The sequence below is a fragment of the Morus notabilis genome, unplaced genomic scaffold, assembly GCF_000414095.1.
Source record: "Morus notabilis unplaced genomic scaffold, ASM41409v2 Scaffold471, whole genome shotgun sequence".
Classification (NCBI taxonomy): domain Eukaryota; kingdom Viridiplantae; phylum Streptophyta; class Magnoliopsida; order Rosales; family Moraceae; genus Morus; species Morus notabilis.
The window spans coordinates 36424-57639 of record NW_010365442.1 but is presented as its reverse complement, the minus strand read 5'-3'; the positions used below and the strand labels follow the sequence as shown (position 1 = coordinate 57639).

General features: G+C 33.5%; 2 protein-coding genes across 2 annotated transcripts; one reads left to right on the top strand and one right to left on the bottom strand.

The window, feature by feature from the left end:
- The first annotated feature begins 3387 nt into the window (after positions 1-3387).
- LOC21388213 (aminotransferase ALD1, chloroplastic) lies at positions 3388-7601 on the top strand. The gene is made up of 10 exons (XM_024172198.1): positions 3388-3458; positions 3594-3619; positions 3712-3779; positions 3988-4104; positions 4688-4750; positions 5051-5155; positions 5351-5401; positions 5841-6161; positions 6292-6498; positions 7212-7601. Exons 1-10 carry the CDS (start codon positions 3388-3390, stop codon positions 7503-7505), a joined length of 1323 nt encoding a protein of 440 aa, XP_024027966.1. The 3' UTR covers positions 7506-7601.
- Positions 7602-14619: 7018 nt separating this feature from the next.
- On the bottom strand, positions 14620-15522 carry LOC112093529. Its single transcript, XM_024172191.1, has 2 exons — positions 14962-15522; positions 14620-14868 (listed from the first exon to the last, which is right to left on the bottom strand). Exons 1-2 carry the CDS (start codon positions 15520-15522, stop codon positions 14620-14622), a joined length of 810 nt encoding a protein of 269 aa, XP_024027959.1.
- Between the last annotated feature and the right edge of the window lie 5694 nt (positions 15523-21216).

Below are 21216 nucleotides of genomic sequence, written 5' to 3'. Positions count from 1 at the left end.
GAACCTTCCTCTAATAGACACTGAAATAAACTACATAAAATGCTTTATTTTCAACCACCACATTTGTTTAAAAAAATTATTTATTTTATATATTTTTTTAATCGGATGTAATTAGAAAAATCTTAAAAGAAAGACGTGAAAGTTTGAATTGTTCAATCTGGACTCAACGACATGAATGAGAATTATAGGTTTGGCATGCCTTAAAGGGATGATAGTTGTCCCAATCCGACTCTAAAGATTGACGGGTCTAGAGTTAAATTAGGTCGAGACCAAACTAACAATATCAAATCTCAGACCGATCTGTTTAATCCGGTTTAAATTTTTACCTCTAACCCTCCATATTATGACACTAGTGTAGCGTGTGCCATATGTCACTCAAAGTAGATTTAACTTTTGTTTGCAGATCGCAAGTGTTGTCCTCATTGAAGAATAGAATAGAATCATGATTTGACTCTTTACTTGATTAAATCGATATGAGCTTTTTGGTGGTTTTCCCTTTTGGAAAGGTTCAGGTTTGAATTTTGGAGGTTCACTTTCCCAACTTTACGTGATTTGTTTTTAGGTTCTGTCCCTTTTTTTTTTTTTTTTCTCCTATCTTTGTTAAGGTTCCGTTCATTTTACCGATTTAAATTTAGAATTCGAGTTTTATTACAGTAAAAAATTTTAAAAAATAATCATATCTAATTTTTTTATTACAGTAAAAAGTTCTCATATAAAATCACATCTCAACTCAAATTAAAAACTCGAATAAGCGAATTAAATGAGCCTTAAATATTATGAGTACCCACATAGGCATTTGTAAGTATATCTCCTTTGATTGATTAAATTTGGATGATTTCCACCTCAAGAAGATCACTTTCAAGAAGTAATGGCGTGAGGCTTCCTGGTATTTAATGGTATTTTGACTTATTGTAGTTTATTTATATATTGATTTGTTTATTTATTTATTTATTTTTGTATTTTTTTCCTCCCAAATGCAAAGATTACTTGGAAAACAGAATTAGATATTGTTAGGGTGTGTTCATTTGCATGAGTTGTGTTGTGTATGTGAGACGAAAACACTGTTGCAAAAGTTGAACTTAAATTTGTTGGCTTTTGCTTAAAGTGAAGACTCATGGCCAGATTGACTTTAAATTTTCTCAACCATTTGGCAATAGAAAACCATATTTCACAGACTCAATTTGTTCTTTATGTTGTTTTGACTCTTATTATTTCTTTGTGGTTTTATGTCTAAAGACCATTTCGTGCATGAATTTTCTTCTGTCCATTCAAAAGAAAGAAAATAATTTAAATTAAGTTTTTTGTTTTGCTTGCAGCTTGTGGTTGACATCAGCTTGCCTTTTTATATATCCTCTTTATGTTGGTCAAGATAGCTTAGCTTTAGTTTTTCTAATTCCAATTGTCAAAACCTCCATGCAAAACTTTATGAAAGAGTCCTTATTGATCAATTTTCAAACACGTGGTCTGCAGGATTAGTTGCTATGAATTTCTTAAAAATTTATGCATTCAATTTTTCTAGGATAGTGAAAGTGTGAATGGACTTTTGAAGTTGAAGATACTTAGGAAAATTTCATTGAACATCACTTTGGACATATATGAAGCAGTTGTTGAGGACTTAAGTGGGTGTGTGTGGAATAAAAAAAAAAAAAAAATGTTTGAATGGTTTAGTATTGCATATTGCCATATTAGAGTAAGTTGGTACCTATAATATGTTTAGTCTGCGTATCCATTAAGCATATCCTAAATGAATTATATTAGAGTAAGTTGGTACCTAAAATATGTTTATAAATGCTTGTTTTTGATAGAAAAGTTATAGTTGCCGGTTGAAAGACGTGATGATAACTTGATCTGGATCTGGATCTTGTTGTACTTGTAATTTCTTTTTTTCTTGTTTCTTTGTTGTTGCTTGTTAGCTTGAATATGGTGGACTCTCTGTCCATCGCTTGTTCTTGTAATTTTTTCCATTGGAATAAAATTTTTCAGTTTCTTATTATAAATAATAATAAAAAAAAGAAAGACGTGATGATAATGCAATTCACTTTTTACTGGGTAATCAGAAACTGGCATTTCTCTGCTCATAAGGAAACTAGGAGCAAATATTTCTTAGAATTGCCTTGTGGGATCTAAAAACAAGAATCTAACATATGTTTTTGTGTTGTTCCAGTCCACATTATGGTATAATGAACCATTGACTTGATGACTACTAGCCTTATGGTCAAATGGAATCAATATTCTTGCCAAATTTGAATAACAATCTATTACTGGTTTTTCTTTTAACAATAGCTTAGTGGGGTGTAAGAAAGTAAGCAAGATTTAAATTGGATTGAATATCTTGCATTCAATAGTCTTAGCTCTAAGCTTATTCAATTTTCATATGATTTCATCCAATGGACTGAAAATGTGTGTGTTTGTATCTGTACACATGCCTTAGACTGACGGGGAAAGTATATGTTTCTTAATAGTACACCTGATCATTTTCGCCCAAACATCATTTTTGTTGAGAAATGTGCATGTGTGTGTTGTCCCACATGGAAAGTGAATGAGAATGTGAAGTGATTTATATACATAGAAGGACCCAAAACCTAATAGGTTAACCTTTTGAGTCAAGTTGGGCTTCAGTGGGCTAGTTTTACATGTGGCGTCTCCCCGACAAGTGGTATCAGAGCTGATGGTTCGTATTGGCCAAGTGATCACACTCGGTTGCATTTCCCACGTTGCCTTTTGTGGAGAGTTGGTGTTCCCGCAGTTGGTGCTGGTGCAAATGCGGATGGTGGAGCATTTGGTGGACTCGCATGGTTTCCGTTTGGAGTGTGATGCTTGGGTATACCGGCTACTAGAAACTTTGGTCCGAGGGGGAGGTCAGTGAACACACACATGAGGGGGAGATAGTTGAGAAAAGGGCATGTGTGTGTTGTCCCACATGGAAAGTGGATGAGAATGTTAAGTGGTTTATATACATGTTAGGAACCAAGACCGAATAGGTTAACTTTTTGGGTAAGACAAAAGCGTAAAGCATTATGTAAGTGGTACAACAACAACTTTTTAATAATGAAACATTGCATGGCAAATTATGGTGGAAAGCGATCATTTTCATTTAGTATTTTCTTCTGTGGAAATTATTGTAGGAAAAACCTGCACCCTTGACATTTAGAATGGAACCAATTATGGTTCACATATGATATATTAATGAAATCATCTCTTGATTTATTGACCCTATTATTGGTGAAAAAAAAATGTGTACTTTATTATATACTATGGAAAATTTGTAGTTTATTATACAATGTATGTACTTTGAAATGGATTTCTGGCGTTATCCACCATTCATATGACAAATAAATAAGGACCTTAAGAATAGATTTCCATTGAAGCACCAAGTATAAACCTAAAATGGACATGCTATCTACTTGTGGTTTTATGTCTGGTGAGATTATACTGCAACCTATGATAGCTGAGGCCAGGTAATAAGATGGGTGGTTTTATAATTACAAAACGCTGCTTGTTCTTTCTATGCTTAATGTTGTCCTGCTTGGATACAGAATTTATTGTTTGCATTAACTTACTCTAATCTGTTTCTGTCTTTTCATATTAATCAGTCTAAAGACCCGAAAGGAACAAGTTGGTATGCATATTCAGTCTTTCTCTTAAGTTTAGTTTTCTGTTAGCAGTTTTAGAAGTCAATCTATCATGATTGATTTTGTTGTAACATGGCAGGCTTTCATACAAAAGTACCTCGAAATGTGAATTTGGAGAAATTGCGGAATGGATATTTGTTTCCGGAGGTGCTTTTGTTTCTCGTGTTTGTTTCCCAACTCAAGTTGACAATTTTCTTTCCATGTGGAGATAGTTACCTATTATAATCTTTTCCAATGTCATTATCTTGGTGCTATTTACTTAAGAGAAGAATACCAGAAGTATTGTTAGATTATCAAATTTGTGTCTTAGTTTAAGCTCCTTTTATTCTTACTACTGCAATGGCACTAAAATCAGATTTCAAGACACGAGCTTCAACACATTGAGAAGTACCCGAATGCAAAGTTGATAAGCCTTGGGGTTGGTGACACGACGAAACCAATACCACAGATCATAGCATCACACATGGCCAATGTGAGTAGTTTTAAAGGGGTTTTGAAATTTGTTCATATATGATTGTTCTATTGAACTAAGAGGTGAACATTGACTTTATATGAGGTGCATGATTAGGAATACATGAAACCAATTGATCTAGATGAAAATTTAGCATAATTTATCTTGAGAGAGTAGTTTTCTTTCTTGCTCCATTTATTTATTTATTTATTTATTTTTAAATCGTAAGTTTTGCTTGACACTAAACAGTATACATTTGTGTTGATGAATACCTATGCTGAGAAAAAGATTGCTAGTGGAAATGACATTTGAAACTTAAAATGGTAAAATTTTAGGAAACTCCAATACTTATTATAATGGTGTGGTTATTTTATTTGAGAGGCCTGATTATACCATTTCAATGGGGGTGAAAATACTTGTACACCCACCAAATAGAACCTTTCATGAAAGACAACAGTTATGGCTTCTCCTGCTTCTTTTTTAGCAAGAAGATGTTGTTGACTCTAATCTGTGGTCAAAGGTCCTGTCTATATAATTGGATGCTAGCATTGATATGTGGAAAATGAAAAATACGAACTGCCTAAGAATATATAGTTCCTTGCAGTATGCATTTGGCCTCTCAACGGATATTGGTTATAAGGGATATGGACCTGAGCAAGGGAACAAGGTATCATAGTACTTGTTTCAGTTTTTATGTTCTCATGCCAATATTGAACTTCTTTTTTGTTAGATATTATTTTACCTTTTTCTCTCTTTCTTGAAGTTTAGTGCATTTGGATTAATGAAAGATATCTGCCATTGTCTGTCCATTTGATACGAGTTATTCATATGATATTCTTCTTCTATTTTACAGTGATTCTTTTGCACTTTATCCTCTTTCTTTTTGCTAATAATTCATATAAATTTTACATGAAGCTGAACGTTTTATCAGTCTTCCCTTGGATTAACTTCTGTGTCTTCATCACAGGCATTAAGGAAGGCAATTGCTGAAGTATTTTACAAAAATGAGCTGGTAAAAGACACAGAAGTTTTCATATCGGACGGAGCGCAGTGTGATATCACTCGCCTTCAGGTAATCAATCTGCCTGCCACTACTATTTTGAGGGTCTTTTTTTCTATATTCTTTCCCTATTTTATTTTTATTTTATTTTTATTTGAATCTCTTCTACTCTCAGGTTCATCTGATTGCTTCTATCTTTTTCCTAATTTTTTTTTTTAACCAAAATAAGGATTTATGGTTGTCTCTTTCTTCCCCCTATATCACCAGTTACTTCTTGGTTCGAATGTGACGATAGCCGTTCAGGATCCCTCCTTTCCGGTAAACTTTATAGTTCCTTTTCTTTTATCATGTACTCTTTTATTTTTTGTTATATAAATGGCTGGGGAAATTATGATTTCGAAGCCAGTTGGCAAGTAAAGAATGTGTTTATTGACAATTTGTGGAATCTGCAATTCCCATGTTTCAGTAGCACTTAAATCAAATTCTTTCTGCACTTTCTCAGCAATTCGAACCCTTTCCATCTTAAGGAAAACTTGGGTTTCTTTAATGTTTCATTCTTAGACTCTAGTACTAAGATTACTCAGATTTTTTCCTGATTCCACGTTTGACTTCATGAAAAATTATGCTATTTGTTACATGTTTGAGTAATGACATTCCAGCATCCGCATTTCTCTTACGTAAATCCTATACTTTCTTCTGTTTCCCCTGGTTTTGTTATTCCTGTAGTTCTTGATGATAAATACTTCGTTTAAGACAGGCTTACATAGATTCAAGTGTCATAATCGGTCAGGCTGGTCATTTTGAAGATAATGCTAAGAAGTATCAGAGCATTGAGTACATGAACTGTGGGCCTCAAAACAATTTCTTTCCTGACTTGTCAACAACTTCAAGGGCAGATGTTATCTTCTTTTGCTCTCCAAACAATCCAACTGGTCATGCAGCTACAAGGAAACAGTTAGAGGAACTTGTAGAATTTGCAAGAGACAATGGCTCAATTATTGTTTTTGATTCCGCTTATGCAACTTATATCAAGGATGATAGGCCTCGTTCGATTTTTGAAATTCCTGGTGCCAGAGAGGCAAGTATCTCTATGACTTTGTTATCCCAAACTATGGAAATTTTCTTTCATTAATGAAAGGCTATTGAGTGGAATCTCTCTCTCACTCATTCCGTTATGCAATATTTTATGCATAGCGTCTTCTTTTTAGGTGGCAATCGAAGTATCATCCTTCTCCAAATTTGCTGGCTTCACAGGCATCCGTCTTGGTTGGACCGTCGTCCCCGAGGAACTCTTGTATTCCAATGGCTTTCCTGTCATACATGACTTCAATCGCATTGTGTGCACTTCCTTTAATGGAGCATCCAGTATAGCTCAAGCTGGCGGGCTGGCTTGCCTTTCTTTTGAAGGTTTTGCGGTAAGTTTACAATTCCTTACAAGTTATTAAAAAAAAAAGAGGATTATTTACCATTTCATACCCTGCATTTTAGGTTTATTCAGAAAGTATGCGTTTGGTTTTTGATCATCAAAAGTATACATTCAAATTTCGTTTAATATATAAATTCATACCTTATACCAGGCAACACTAATTTTGACCTCAAAAATGATCAAAGTACGCTTAAATACAAGAAAGAAAAAATTTAAAAAAATCTTCCAAAAAAAATATATAGAAATAGAAAATCTTCAAAGTGTTTTTTTTTTTCTCCTCATATTCTTCTCTTAGAAAGTTTTTAAAAGTTTTTAAGAGTTTTCTTTGTTATTTCTAAGGGTAGAAATAGAAAATCTTCAAAAAATGGTGTTTTTTTTTTCTCTTTTCATATTCTTCTTTTATAAAGTTTTCAAAAGTTTCTAAGAGCTTTCTTTATACTATTTAAGGGTACTTTGGACATTTTTTAGGTCAAAATTAAGTGTTGATTAGTAAAAAAGTATGAACTTGTATATTAAATGAAACATGAAGGAATACTTTTGATGAAATCAAAAACTAAATGTGTACTTTTTAAATAAAGTTAAAATGCAGGGTTAACTAGTGTAACTTTAGTTGTGACATTGCAAGCCCTTATAAAGTAGAGTTAACATGATTTGAACTTTGCATATACTTATATGTTACTAAAGAATTCGACGCTGTTTCAGGCTGTGCAATCGGTGCTCGACTACTACATGGAGAATGCGAAGATATTGGTCGAGACTTTCGCTTCGCTCGGTCTAAAGGCGTACGGGGGTAGAAACGCCCCCTACATTTGGGTGCATTTTCCAGGCTCAAAATCCTGGGAAGTCTTCTCCAAGATTCTTGAGAAGGCGCACATAATTACAGTTCCGGGGAGTGGATTTGGTCCAGGTGGTGAGGAGTACATAAGGGTTAGTGCATTTGGCCATAGAGATGCTATCCTTGAGGCCTCAAGGAGGCTGAAAATCCTTTTCTCTTAAGAAAAAAGACTTTCTTTGTCATTTGCTCAGCTGTTGGAAAAACAGCTAAAAAGAATATGGCTTGAAAAGGCTAAAGCATATTTGGCATGTAATAAGATATCGAGAATTTGAAACTTTTTTTTTTTTTTTTTCTGAGCTATTACACGTGAAGTCACAAATCCCTTGCATTAAGGCCCCGTTCATTTCGCTGATTCGAGTTTAGAATTCGAGTTTTTCTACAGTAAAAAGCTCTCATAAACAATTACATCTAACTTTTTTACTACAGTAAAAAGCTCTCACATAAAGTCACATCTCAACTCGAATTAAAAACTCGAATCAGCGAACTAAACGGGCCCTAAAAGTTGCTTTTTTGCGTTTATGTTTGGAAACCATAAAATGAATTGTCTTTTATGTGAGGAAGTCTTTTTGTTGCCAACCACAAATAGAATGAAAAAAGAGACAAATATCATTTAAAGTGTATAGATATGTATTTTTACTTTTTACTTTTTTATTAATATTATTTTTAATTAGATAACTATATTAGTCAAAACTTAAAAAGATATTAAAAATAAATAGTAAAAATTTAGACTAATGCATGAGTTCAACAAACTTTCCCTAAAATTTATTTCGAATGCCAAAAAGTTGTGAGTACATTACCCTTCCTTAAATCGAAACCGTGGAATACATGAGTGGTTAAGAAAAATAAGGGACAGTCCCTTCGTTGGAAAGCGAGGGACGGAGGATATCCCGTAAAATTTTATTTATTGCTAGTTTATTTTAGTGTTTGATTATTATTATTATAAGAAGAAATTTTGTTTTGAAGTTAATATTAAACAGAAAATTATGAACTTAATAATTTAATCAAAACTTAATAAATATTAAACAGAATATTAAACAGAACTTAATAATCTAATTTTATTAATTATTGAGGAATTTAACTTATGAACTTTCTTATGAATGCTTAATTTTAGTGCTTGATTATTATTATAAGAAGAAATTTTGTTTGGGAGTTAATATTAAACAAAAAATTATGAACTTAATTATTTAATCATAACTTAATAAATACTAAACAGAATATTAAACACAACTTAATAATCTAATTTTATTTATTATTGAGGAATTTAACTTGTGAACTTTCTTATGAATGGTTGATTTCATATTTTTACCTGATAATTAAGTTATAAATGTATGAATTCTCTAAGTTGGATGGTTTCATTCTTTTTTTTTTTTTTTTGTAATTAAGTTACAATTTTCTTTTCATTATAGCCAGATTCAATGGAGAAAATGGATGAGCTTATAACTTAACTACAATTAATTTAACATTTTCCCTCTAAAATTTAATGAAATGTTAATGAGAAACTAAATTTAAGACACTTATAGACTTCAGAATTTAAGTTAGAACAATTTCAGTGCATGAACTAATTTTACAAAGGGAACAAGTTCATAGATCTCTCTGAATTTAGCTCTTTTTATAAGTTATAATTTATTTATCTCCTCAAACTTTAACATATACGTACATCTCTCAAAACACGACGCATCGTTTTAAGCAAAGAACCACATATGGTTTTGTTGATCTGAAATCTGAAATCTTAAATTATAAGTAAAATAAATAGAAAATAAAAAAAATAACGGATCTACTTTACTTACTACTAGTTGAGCCACGTGCTATATAGTTGTGACGACCCTCTTAGGTGGCCGTCACTGTAACTGAAAATTAACTTGTACTTGCTGGAATTTCTGAAAATTTGCATAACATTTTTCTTTTAGGTCTTATAGTAGACATAAGTTATGAATTGCTTTTTTGATTAAAATATTCAAACCTTAACATACATGTTTCTCAAAGCATATAGATATATCTACATGTATATACTTAATCGTTAAGTCTTGCTTACTTACAACCATAATCAATAAAACCATTTAACATATAGTTTTAGAATCATAAATTAGCAAAACTATTTATAACATAAACTATTTATAACATAAAACCAATTGCGGAAATAATTGCGAGCGGTATCTATTCCCCGATCTCCACATCATTCGTCCATACGCCAACAGTCCATCAAGTATTAGGTGCAGGTTGTTTACCTACTGTATAAATATTCTATGATGAGCTTTCGCTCAGCAAGTAGGAACTATCTATCGTAAAATAACTGTAAGTTCACATGACTAAATATGCGTGAGTCAATTATGCTTAATTATGATAATGTCTTATTAAATTCTAATTGTCTGATCTTATCTTACTCACTTATGGGCCCGAGTGCTCGTACCATGTGCGCACAACCATCGAGACGTGGGGGTTTACAAGGTCCCCAATGACACCGTGATTTAACTTACTATATACTTCTTTTTCTTTTCTATCTCCTTGCAGAGTCTGAGTTACCTCCCTCTCAGAGGCTGGTACGACACGCAACTGAGTTTGTTCTTATAAGTTTCACTTGACTTATTAAGATGTATGCATTATGACATGTCATCGTATAAAGCATAAACATGCGTACATAACATGTGTAACCTTTTCCTTTAAAATCTATTCATATTGTAGGCGAGATTCCTACTTACCTGATTTACAGAGCTGGAATATTCACCAAACAGTCTATTCCCTTACTTGCTTACTTCTGAAAATGAACACCCATTGAGAGTGTGAGATTTACCGGCGTTTACTATTCTATTTTAGCAACTTATGAAGGAAATCAAATCCTTTACGTAAGGCATGTATTCATTTCCTTTATCGATGGATCATAAAATTTACTATAAGGATTAATTTATTAAATACTAAAAATCTTATTTTTCTTAATTGCCCTTAACATCCACTTGCCTAGATTGAAAATCAATTACCTATCTAGTAACTTATTCTCCATAATTTACCTTATTGGACTTGTTATGATATTAAGGCCTAATTCGGCCTAGAAACTTATAACGGCGTTCTAACTCTTAGTCGTTAAAATTTAAACTCAAATGGGGTCTCTTGAATTAAATGCGGACGTTGGACCCACATCTAATCTTCAAAATTACAAGGACCTAACCCTTTTGGCTTGTAATTTTCCATTCGGATGTTCTTGCTTGAAAACTGTTAAGTTTTTGCTCAAAAACTGTTAAGTTTTTAACTGAAATCATTTTTCTTGAAAACTATCTCCATTAATATTCCCGTTAAAACGAGGTCTAAAACCATAGTATTTTACTGAAATCTCATCTCAAGTTCTTTGATAACTTTTGTTAAAAATCATAATTGTTTCAGTTTTGTCCGATTAAAATTTATACAGTTTCAGAATCTACATTTTACTATATCTTAAAGTCGGATTTTAAAAATCTGTTATTCACTGAAATTCTTCGTCTTGTCGGGATCTAAAATCATGGTTTTCAAGAAAACTGAGATCCGGCCTCTAGAGGACCCATTTGGCTGCCAGTTTTTTTTTTCCGTAGTTATTTTGGATAACATTGTGATTTTTTTGAAAATAGCTTAGAACTTGCATTTAGAGTTAAAACTGAGTTTTGTCACAATCACAGAAAAACGTTCAAAACATCGAGAAGTCTAAGTTCAAATTTAGAATAACTGAAAAATCTCGCTCTAGGATCCTTATTTTCACGTTCAAAGTAACCGGAAAATTTTTACCTCTAACCCAAAATAAGCAAACTTAAACCAAGCATAAACATACCACATAATACTAATCAAACTAACCTCAAAACACACAAAACCAATATAAAACTCACACACCCTTATTACAAACTTGTTTTCTCAAGAACCACAAATTACATTCATGATTCACAACTTAAACTTTGTTAGAAAAATAGAGGAAGGGTTTAAAGTTTTTACCCTTGAAGAAGATTCGTGGTTAGGCTCCTCCTAAAAACACTTTGATCACCTTCTTCTTCCTCTAAATTTTGCTAATGACTTGGAACTAGAAGAGTAGAAAAATTTGAGAAGAGCATTTCTAAATCCCAAAATTTGCTAGAAACAAGAAAGAGGAGGTTTAGCGTTTTACCCTTGAAGAAAATCCTTGGCTAGGCACCTTCTAGAACACTTTGGTCCCTTTCTTCTTCTTGAGATCCTAGACTAGTGCTTTGTGTTTAGAAGGATGAGTGAAAATTTTTTTGAGAGGAAACAAGAGAGAGGTATGGCCAGTTTGGTGCTTTAAGAGAGAAGTGAAGTAAGCTTTTTTGTTAAATAGTTGATTTGATTCATCTCATCATGAAGTCAACTAACCAAAATTTTTGCTTAAAACCCCTTAACATGGCCGGCCAAGTGAAGAGAGAGAGGAAAAAAAAAAAACTATCATGAGTACTCTTCACCTTCCACCATCACATCTCATCCAATCTAAACATTAACCTACCCCTTGTACTTTTGTCCCGTCACTTAAGTTTCCTTTGAAACTGTTAAAAATTATACTGGCTGTAAGGAAGTACTTAGTCGACAAGAAATTCTAGTTTCTGATGGTTTCTTTTCTACTGCTTATTTACAGTTCAATATTAATCCCCCAGTACTTCGATATTAAATTTAAATGGATGATCTAGATGTGTTCAAATTCAAATTTAAATAATCACATTACTTAAATAATAATTAATTCTCAATTAATTATTTTTGAGTGTTTAATTTTAGAATTCCGTAATTCTAAAATTCCCATTTTGCCATTTGTGTCTTGTAGAATTACTAGGATGACACGGTGACTAATGGACCTATAATCCCGAGCTCCAATAAAATTAATAATTAATTAAACACTTTAATTAATTAATTAATTCTATTAATTTCAATAGTTACTCCACTATAAACTTGGAATTGCACTCTCAAAATTATAGATATAAATTACTTCTAAACTGTGAAGTGTCCATTCGATATAGTCACTGCATATAGATTAATCCTCCATAAATAATTCATAATTCGAGTTAGGTAAAATCCGTTAACCTCTCTAATTATATCTTTATCCTTGAGTACCATTGATTCTCTAATGGACAGTGATTCATAAAATACATTCATGAATTAGAGCTCCTACTGGTCCAAGTACCGAATCAACCCTCAAGAGAATTATTTATTTACTTCTATCTCAAGAAGGAATGGATTCCATCTCGTATAATAACATTTCCGGCTACCTACTTCATCATGTCTTCAAAATACAAGGAATAGGATTCAGGATCTCAGAATTCATACCGAGTAAATTAAAAGACACAAATCCATAAATAGGAGTCTCTTAAGAACTCAGGATTAAGATCATTCCATATATGACAATCGGTAGACTCAATTAGAATTTCTATACTTAACGGAAATTATTAGAAATTCATATTGTGTCTGTGTCCATGTTCCACGTAATCTCATTATGCGAAATACACTCATTCAATATCTCGCCATATTAAAGTGTGGATAACATTGTTCCATTCTAAATGGAAATAACATGTATTAATAATGTTTTAATTAAAGATTATGAACTTTAATTAAATTCATTATGAACACCATTTTTTGATTATTATCCTTAAACATTATCCTCTCGTATACAACACTTATATACAACATTTAAGGTTACATAAATAATCATGGAATTTTCATTGATATTCATAAAATATTCATAAATATATGCACATAAAATAATGAATAAACTCTTTCATTAAATAAGTAATAAATATTATATTACATCTCATGCTTCTAGGACGCCATTCCCAACACTGATATCACATGGCTAAGGAACTTCACCTATGTCAGCTAGAAGTCACACTTCTCCTTTTTTGCATACAGTTGGTGTTCATGAAGAGTTTGAAGAATAATTCTCAAATGTTGCTCATGCTCTTCCCAAGTCTTCGAATAGACTAGTATGTCATCGATGAAGACAGTCACGAACTGATCTAAGTACAGACAAAAGACACGGTTCATTAGATCCATGAATGCAGCTGGGGCATTCGTCAATCCGAAAGGCATTACCAAGAACTCGAAATGCCCATACCGAGTTCTAAATGCAGTTTTCGGAATGTTTTCCTCCTTAATCTTAAGCTGGTGGTATCCTGACCTCAATTCAATCTTAGAGTAATACTGTGATCCACCCAACTGATCGAATAACTCATCGATCCTCAACAGTGGGTATTTATTATTCACAGTTACCTTATTCAATTGACGATCGTCAATGTACAACCGGAGAGATCCGTCGTGCTTCTTCACAAACAAAACAGGTGCACCCCACGGGAAAGTACTATTCCTTATATACCATTTTTTTGTTAGCTCCCCGAGTTGTTTCTTTAGTTTTCTCATTTTTGTAGGTGCCATTCGGTAGGGAGGAATAGAAATAGGTGCCATTCTCGGTATCAAATCAATGCCGAATTCAATCTCTCGATCTGGCGGTAAACCAAGTAATTCATTCAAAAAAAAATCTGCGAACTCATCCACCATAGGAATTCCCGCATTATCCCCAGTTACCTCGGGTTCACCTTCTAGAGCAAGAAGGAAAGAGAAGCAGACTAAGTTCCTACGTCCTCCAACGCTGTATCTCAACAGTCATTCTTCTAGGACTGGATTCATGTATGCTTGATAAGTGATTATCACTCCAGAATTAGTCGTCAAGGTCACTCTCCTACGGTAGCAATCGACAATCCCACCTTATCTTGCTAACCAATATATTCTGAGCACCACGTCAAACAGACTCATCGGAAGGATTATTAGGTTAGCTCTTAATCGCTCACCTCCAATCGTGATTTCACATGATCTACATATACTAGCTACCTCCACACATCCCAGTGGGGAGCTCAAAGTCATTGGGGTTTCCAAGCTCTCAGCTTTCAATTTTAAGGTTTGGACAAAAGAACTTAATATGAAAGAATGGGTAGCACCAGTATCAAACAGTACATGTGCTAAGGAGTGAGAAATTAGGATCATACCCTCAACCACTGTGTTGCTGGCCTGACCTCCAGAACTACCTCTTGTCAGGGTATAAGCTTGTCCTTGCGCTTTCCCCTTCCCTTTATCACCAATATTAGGCCGTTGAGTCCCTGGCCTATATTGTTGTGGCGGAGGAATCTGTACTGGTCCCGACACTTGAGGCCGAAACTGTAGATATTGAGGCAGTCGGTAGGGTAGCACATGAGGGTACGGCATTTGCATCGGTAGTTGTGTCTGATAAGGTGGCACAAACTGCGGTGGTCTCTCCTGACTGTAGGAAGCATCACTTTAGGTTAGTTGAGTCGGCAATTGATTCCGATTAGGACAGTTCCTCCTAATGTGAGCAATCTGCCCACAGTGATGGCACTTAGGTCTATAAGGAGCACTCTTGTCACTCCCAGACGAACTACTGCCACCACTGATCATGTCTCCACTAACCTGCCATTGATTACGATTCCTTCTACCACTTCGCTGTGGCCCACTTGAGGCAGAAGGTCCATTAGAAGCAGAAACTCGACCAGCTGCTTCCTTGCTTTGCTGATAGGCCAAGTTATCTTGTTCCACGCTTGTAGCAGCAGCCACCAGGTCTCAAAAATTTTGGATCCTTAGAGCCACCAAGGGTCTCCTTACAGAATTCTTAAGACCTTTCTCAAATTTCGGGCATTTCAAATGCTCATACTCCACCAAAGATGGCGCAAAGCGAGACAAGTCATTAAACTTAGCCTCGTATTCCCTTATCGACATATCACCCTGTTGCAAGGTCATAAACTCCATTGCCTTCTGATCCCTATAGCTCTGAGGGAAGTATTGTTCATTAAAGAGAACATCAAACTGTTCCGAAGTCATGCCCGCAACATCAAGCCTTCTTCTTACTTGCTTCCACCAGTTGCTTGCTTGGCCTTCCATCTTGTACACCGCGAATTCTATCCAATATTCCTTCGGCACTCCCATAGTGTTTAGGTGTTTAACTATGGAGTCAAACCAGTATTCCGCTTCCTGGGGTCCTCCCTCACTATTGAATGTGGGAATAGGTGCACGTTTAAACTCATGGAAGTAACTTTGCTTCTTATCCTCAGCCGGTCGCTCATTCTGGGCTCGAGTGGCTATGCCTCGGAAAGCGGCATACATGGCATCCATGAACTCTTGATTCGGTGGTGCCGGGTTGTTAATTGACCTACGACGCGGCGGCATCTCTTTTAACTGAAAAGAAACTAGACTGTTTAGTGGATTCCTGATGCCACATATGTATGTACAATCTTGTGGTTTCTTAACCTAGGGCTCTGATACCACTCTGTCATGCCCCGGGCCAGGGGTCGGTGACGTGGAGGCTCTATTAGGAGTTAAACATTTAATGATTAAAACCAACAGTGAAATATTAAAGAAATCTCCAAACGAGCCCCACTATTTTGCCGAAAATAAATTACAAGAACATCTCAAGAGGCTAAAACTCCCGCCTCTAACACTATTCAGGGCTACACCCACATAATCTTCAGTATCGTACATACATAGACATGTAAATAACATTACAGACATCAACCACAGTTTAGAAATCCAAATATCAGAGTTTACAGAAATTTCACAATTCTTACATTTATACGCCAAGAGGATGAACACAATCCTCTCTTAACCGGGTGGTAGCAACTCAGCTACTCAACACTGCTCTTAGAGTCGCTTGGGAGGGGGTTAACATTTATAAAACAATAAAACGTGAGCGAAAGGCCCAGTAAGATATATTTTGAAATAACTTTATAAATAAGTAAACAAATAAATAAATGAATAAGTAAATGAATAAATATAGACATTCAGTTCCAACACAACAGCTGGAACCTCACATCCTTTTTCTCAAAGGAAATATAACTGAAAATCTCTGTATTACAGGCATCCGTAAGTAATTTATACTATGCTAAATTACTTACACAACCAAATGCACAAGCTTATCGCCCCAGGCCGGGTTTCGGGTCCTGCCCCCAAGGATGTACTCTCCACATCCTATCTAGGCTATCAGCCGGTTTACTGATTTACAAGATCTCTTGTCTTAAGAAATCATTAATTAAACTTTATGAAACAGTTCATTATACTCCCCAGAATCTACAACAAGCCATGGGGGTTAAAATATTTTTCTTTCGCAAACATGTTCTTTTCTTTAAAACATTTGCAAGGCCAAAACTCTTTTGAAAACATGCTCACAAAGGAAAGGGTAAGAAATCCTACCTCTCAAATACCAAACCTGGCTAGCGTTGTTCTATTCCGGCTTTCGCTTCCTCAAGCCCCTCAATCCGAGTCCTCAACTAGCACTGAAACAAGACAACACTTTAGGATCCAGTTCTCATTCCTGAAGCAATTCAATCTCAATTATATCCTTTGATTTCCTATTAGTGTGCCATAATTCAATTATCGGTTTCATAAACCATTTCATGTTTCAAATCATCATTCCAAGGGTTTTAATTCCAAAACATGGATTAAAGATGCTAATCCATTCACTCTAGGTCTCCAAATAAATCTAATTTGGGTTCTTCTAAAAAATCAGGGTCAAAACAGGGTTTTTTCAGGCAAAACAGGGTCAAACCCCATGTACACCGGTCGACCGGTGACAGAGCAGTGCAACACCACCGGTTGACCGGTGGTGTGCAATTCGGCCGACCGCATAGGTCGACCGGTAGAACCAATGCATTCCGGTCGACCGCACAGGTCGACCTGTGAAGAACAGCATGTGAAGAAAAACCTGCGGAATCAGCCCAAAAACCTACGATTTCAGTTCCAAATCGAAATATCTCAAAGGAAAACCACTAGATCCGGGTTCTAGGTACTAAATCAAGACCAAAGAACACAAGATCTCTAATTTCTACCATGGTTTTACTCAAAATCCATCAAAATCTATTTCGAACCAAAAATAAGTTTTTAAATCTGAAAAACTTGAGATTCAAGAGAGGTTTTCAAAAATCTTATCTCGAATCATTCTCTTAACGTTGAAAACTTTTTGAAATTGTTCGAAATTCGGTTACTTTGGTGAAGATTTGAACGAGAGAGAGGAACGAACAAGAGAGAGTGTGAGGGAAAGGGAGAGTGGAAAACGACAGGAGAGAGAGAGAGAGAATGCACGGGAAGGAAAAAGGAAAAGAAAAGGGAAAATAAAATAAAAAGAAAACAGGTGTCAGAATATTTAAAATGACAGTCCAGAAATGTGCCCATACACACTTCTGGGTAAAATATAAATACTGAGAATATTTAAATACCTTAGAATTATTTAAATTGACATGTCAGAACATTTATTAATCAATAATTAATTAATTAAATCTGATTAGGCATACTAATAAATCTTAATTACTTCAATTAATTTCATTTAATTCTTCAAGGTGTTACAATAATGATCCATGCACAAATACATTCTATTGTTATGTATAAACATCTAATGAAAAGTGTTTTATTATCATCTGAGTGTCATGGTTCTTGAACATTTTTCTTAACAATTTAGTCCCTAAATATCGGAAAAAAAGAAACAACTTTAATTATTAATAGGAGTAAAACTTTAATGAAATTATATGACTAATAAATTCATGACTAAATTGAAAAAAAAATGGAAGAAGGTGTGATATTATGAAAAGTTCAAAAGACAGAGTGCTGAAAATTATAATGAATATGTTTAAGATTTAACTCGGATAATTTTTTAAAGAAAATTATATTAAAAGTGTTTTATTCTTTACTATTGATAAATATTATTTTATTAATGTATTATCCTATTTTTATCAAGATTAAAAGGGTAAAAATTTTGACTCATACACTTCAAAAGATATTTATCAAGATTATCCTTTTTTTTAGTCTACATAGACCACTTTAAAATCTCGACATGTCCAGGATATTACCGACATTTCCACGACATTGTCCATATTTTGAAGTCTCGACGTGGATAACAGAGAGGGTGGAAGATATTCTTGCCGACATGTCCATAAAATGTCCTTAATGTCTTAGAATAACCACAATATCCGTTAATATATTTAAATATCTAAGATATTTTTAGAAATGTCCACAGAATGTCCAATATTAGTGCAAATTTTTTTTTCTTTTTTTAGATAATTTGTATCAGTGGTCCTTTAACTCTTTAATAAGTGACACTTTGATCCTTCTTTTTTTTATTTTGACAAAAAGATCCCTAAACTCTCAAAATATTGACAATTAAGTCCTTTCTGTTTGATTATGTTACCTTTTAAACAGTGTTATACACGTGGCCAACAAGTTTACTCTTTTCTCACCAAAAATACCAAAATACCCATTAATTCTAATTGAGCAAGAAACACAAATATTTTAGGTTTTTTTTTATTTGGGTTTCTTGGGTGGTGGTCTTGGGTGGCTGGAGTTGATGCTAGAGATCGACGAAGAAGATGAAGACGCTCAGCGGAGAGGGTAGGTTTGGGTTTGAGAGCTTCAAGGGGAGGCGCGAATGACGGAGGAAGCTAAACGGGGGGACCTGAAGAAGGTGGAAGAGCAGATATGCGAAGGTTCCATAGAGAAGCTTCCCATTTGGCTGAGTGGCGACGACACTAAGTTTGAGACGGGAAGCATTGGCAGCACTTTTAATCCCCTTCTCAACGCAGAGCCAGAAAGCTGATCATCACCTCATTCAAATTTCGTTTCTTTTGTTACAGAGCAAGGTTAATTTGTGGTTTTTTTTTTTTTTTTTTGACTTTTTTCGATAACCAAGGAAATTAAATAGGTGAATGTTATTTACTCTAATTTATGCTTAGATTGGATTCGAAGTTGGTTTGAAGTGAAACTTGGTTTTTTTATTATAGTTTTTTTTTCTTTTTCTTTTTTGTGGTTATCTGTGAGATGATAGAGGGTTTGGGATTTGAGAAATTAGTAGATATTTAGTTCACAGATTCAGAATCATGATTCAGAATTATTCTCGGTTTATGTGTATTTTTTTATGAGAAAAAATACTGTAACGAATCATGATTCAAATCATAATACGAATCCTTATACCAAACACCCTCTAAAATGTGGGGGATTTGAAGGAGGTGGTGGTGGTGATGACGATGAGTGTGGGAGTGGACAAGTTGGAGTAGCTCGTAATGTGAGCAAGGGGGAGAGAGTGGTTAAAGTTGTTTTTTTTTTCTTTTTTGATAATGTTTTATTTTGGTTTTTGTTAAATTACAGGTTATTGTCATTTTACTAAAATACCCTCCTACAGTAGATCACATGTTTGTCACATGATTGATTCTGTTAAAAAAAAATTAACAAAAAGGGCTTAATTGCCAATGTTTTAAGAGTTTGGGAAATGTTTTGCCAAAATTAGAAAAAAGGACCAAAGTGTCACTTATTAAAGAGTTAGGGGACCACTAGAGCAAAAAAAAAAAATTTGTAACAATTTTGTAACAATTTTTTTTTTCTATTTTTTGCATAAAAATTAATTTTGTAACAAATTTTTTTCTATTTTTTTCAATAAAATGAGACAATATGACTCAAATCAAAAAGTAATAAAAAATTACTAAGACTCAATTAGATTTTAAATAATTTCAATTAATATTCAAAGATTAATATTTTAATCGTACTGACCACTAGGCAACGTCCAAAATGTGATTCTTTAGTCTTTAGCTTTCTCTTTTTCAAAGAATATGTTCATGAAGTATTCACATTTCCTTCTGCTAGTATTAACAATTTACGGGGTTAACAGTGGAAAGAAATCAAGAAACATACATATGACACATTAACAATTATATCTAAAACTATTTAAGGGTAATATTTTGGTAAATGTATTGTTTAGATTAAAATCTGAATCTATCTGATGTTTTTTAACCTACTTGAAACTTGTTCTGGTGTTAAAAGCACTTAAAGCTTGTGTGACCTCTATTATATTTTATAGTTAATTTTTATGTAATATATTTGTATCATTATACATTATTTGTAATGAATATTTAAAATTATATTGGAATTATAATTTATGGATAATTATAATAATTTCTTATTATACTACTCTACATAAATCTCATATTTCGATAAAAAAAACATATTATTTTTGTTATTAAATTACTTCAGATTAAGTAATATTAATTGTTAGGCTTTTTAGCATTTTGTACATTTTGAACAAAAAATTTGATCTTTTTTCGAGATATATATATATATTTTTGAAATATCCGTCTCGATATTTTTGTGGACATTATCTATAAATCAAAACCTGAAAAATGCCGACATTTTCGTCTTAGGCTACAATACAACAGCATATTTATCCCATGTCATTTAAAAAACTTTTTCTCATCATAAGAAAAAACAAAAGAAGATAATTTATCCCATTGGAAGGGAGACAAGGGCGGGGCCCCACCTTTCCCACGTTATTTTGTTTTATTTCATTGACTTTTAGACTCTTATGAATCACGCAAATTGAATAAAATCACATGTAAAAAATAAAAATCAAAGAAGAAAACACCACGTAAGTTATAGCTTGTGGCAGAATCCACGGCACTCTATTGAAAAGGTGTTCGTTGACCGTCACCCAGTTAAAACGTAAGATAATTGGTGTGGATGGTTCCCGAATTTTTTTAAGTGACCGCATAATTGTGAAATCATGTCGCGTTTGAAATTTATTTTAAAATAATTTTACTTTTTATATAAAAATAAAAATAAAAATGTTTTTATTTTTATTTTAAAATTATTTTTAAATATGCATTTGATAGTTTTATTCTGATATTATTTTTAGTTTAAAAAAATTAAAATTATGTTTGGTAGTTTAATTTTTAAAACTATGTAATAATATTTAAAATAATAATATATTAAATAAATAATATTATTAAATATATTAAATAAATATTGTCGTTTGTATTAAACGATAGTGTTCAAGAGTATTAACAAAAAGAGTATACATGAAAACCAAAGAGATAATCACAAAAAAAAAAA

Excerpts from the sequence above, each read along its gene's own strand:
- LOC21388213 (XM_024172198.1), top strand. The coding sequence starts at position 3,388 with ATGGACATGCTATCTACTTGTGGTTTTATGTCTGGTGAGATTATACTG. Across the intron at positions 5,402-5,840 it reads TTCAGGATCCCTCCTTTCCG|GCTTACATAGATTCAAGTGT; the intron begins GTAAACTTTATA and ends CGTTTAAGACAG. Across the intron at positions 6,162-6,291 it reads AAATTCCTGGTGCCAGAGAG|GTGGCAATCGAAGTATCATC; the intron begins GCAAGTATCTCT and ends TCTTCTTTTTAG.
- LOC112093529 (XM_024172191.1), bottom strand. The coding sequence starts at position 15,522 with ATGCCGCCGCGTCGTAGGTCAATTAACAACCCGGCACCACCGAATCAA. Across the intron at positions 14,869-14,961 it reads AGAAAGGTCTTAAGAATTCT|CAAAGCAAGGAAGCAGCTGG; the intron begins GTAAGGAGACCC and ends TTGGCCTATCAG.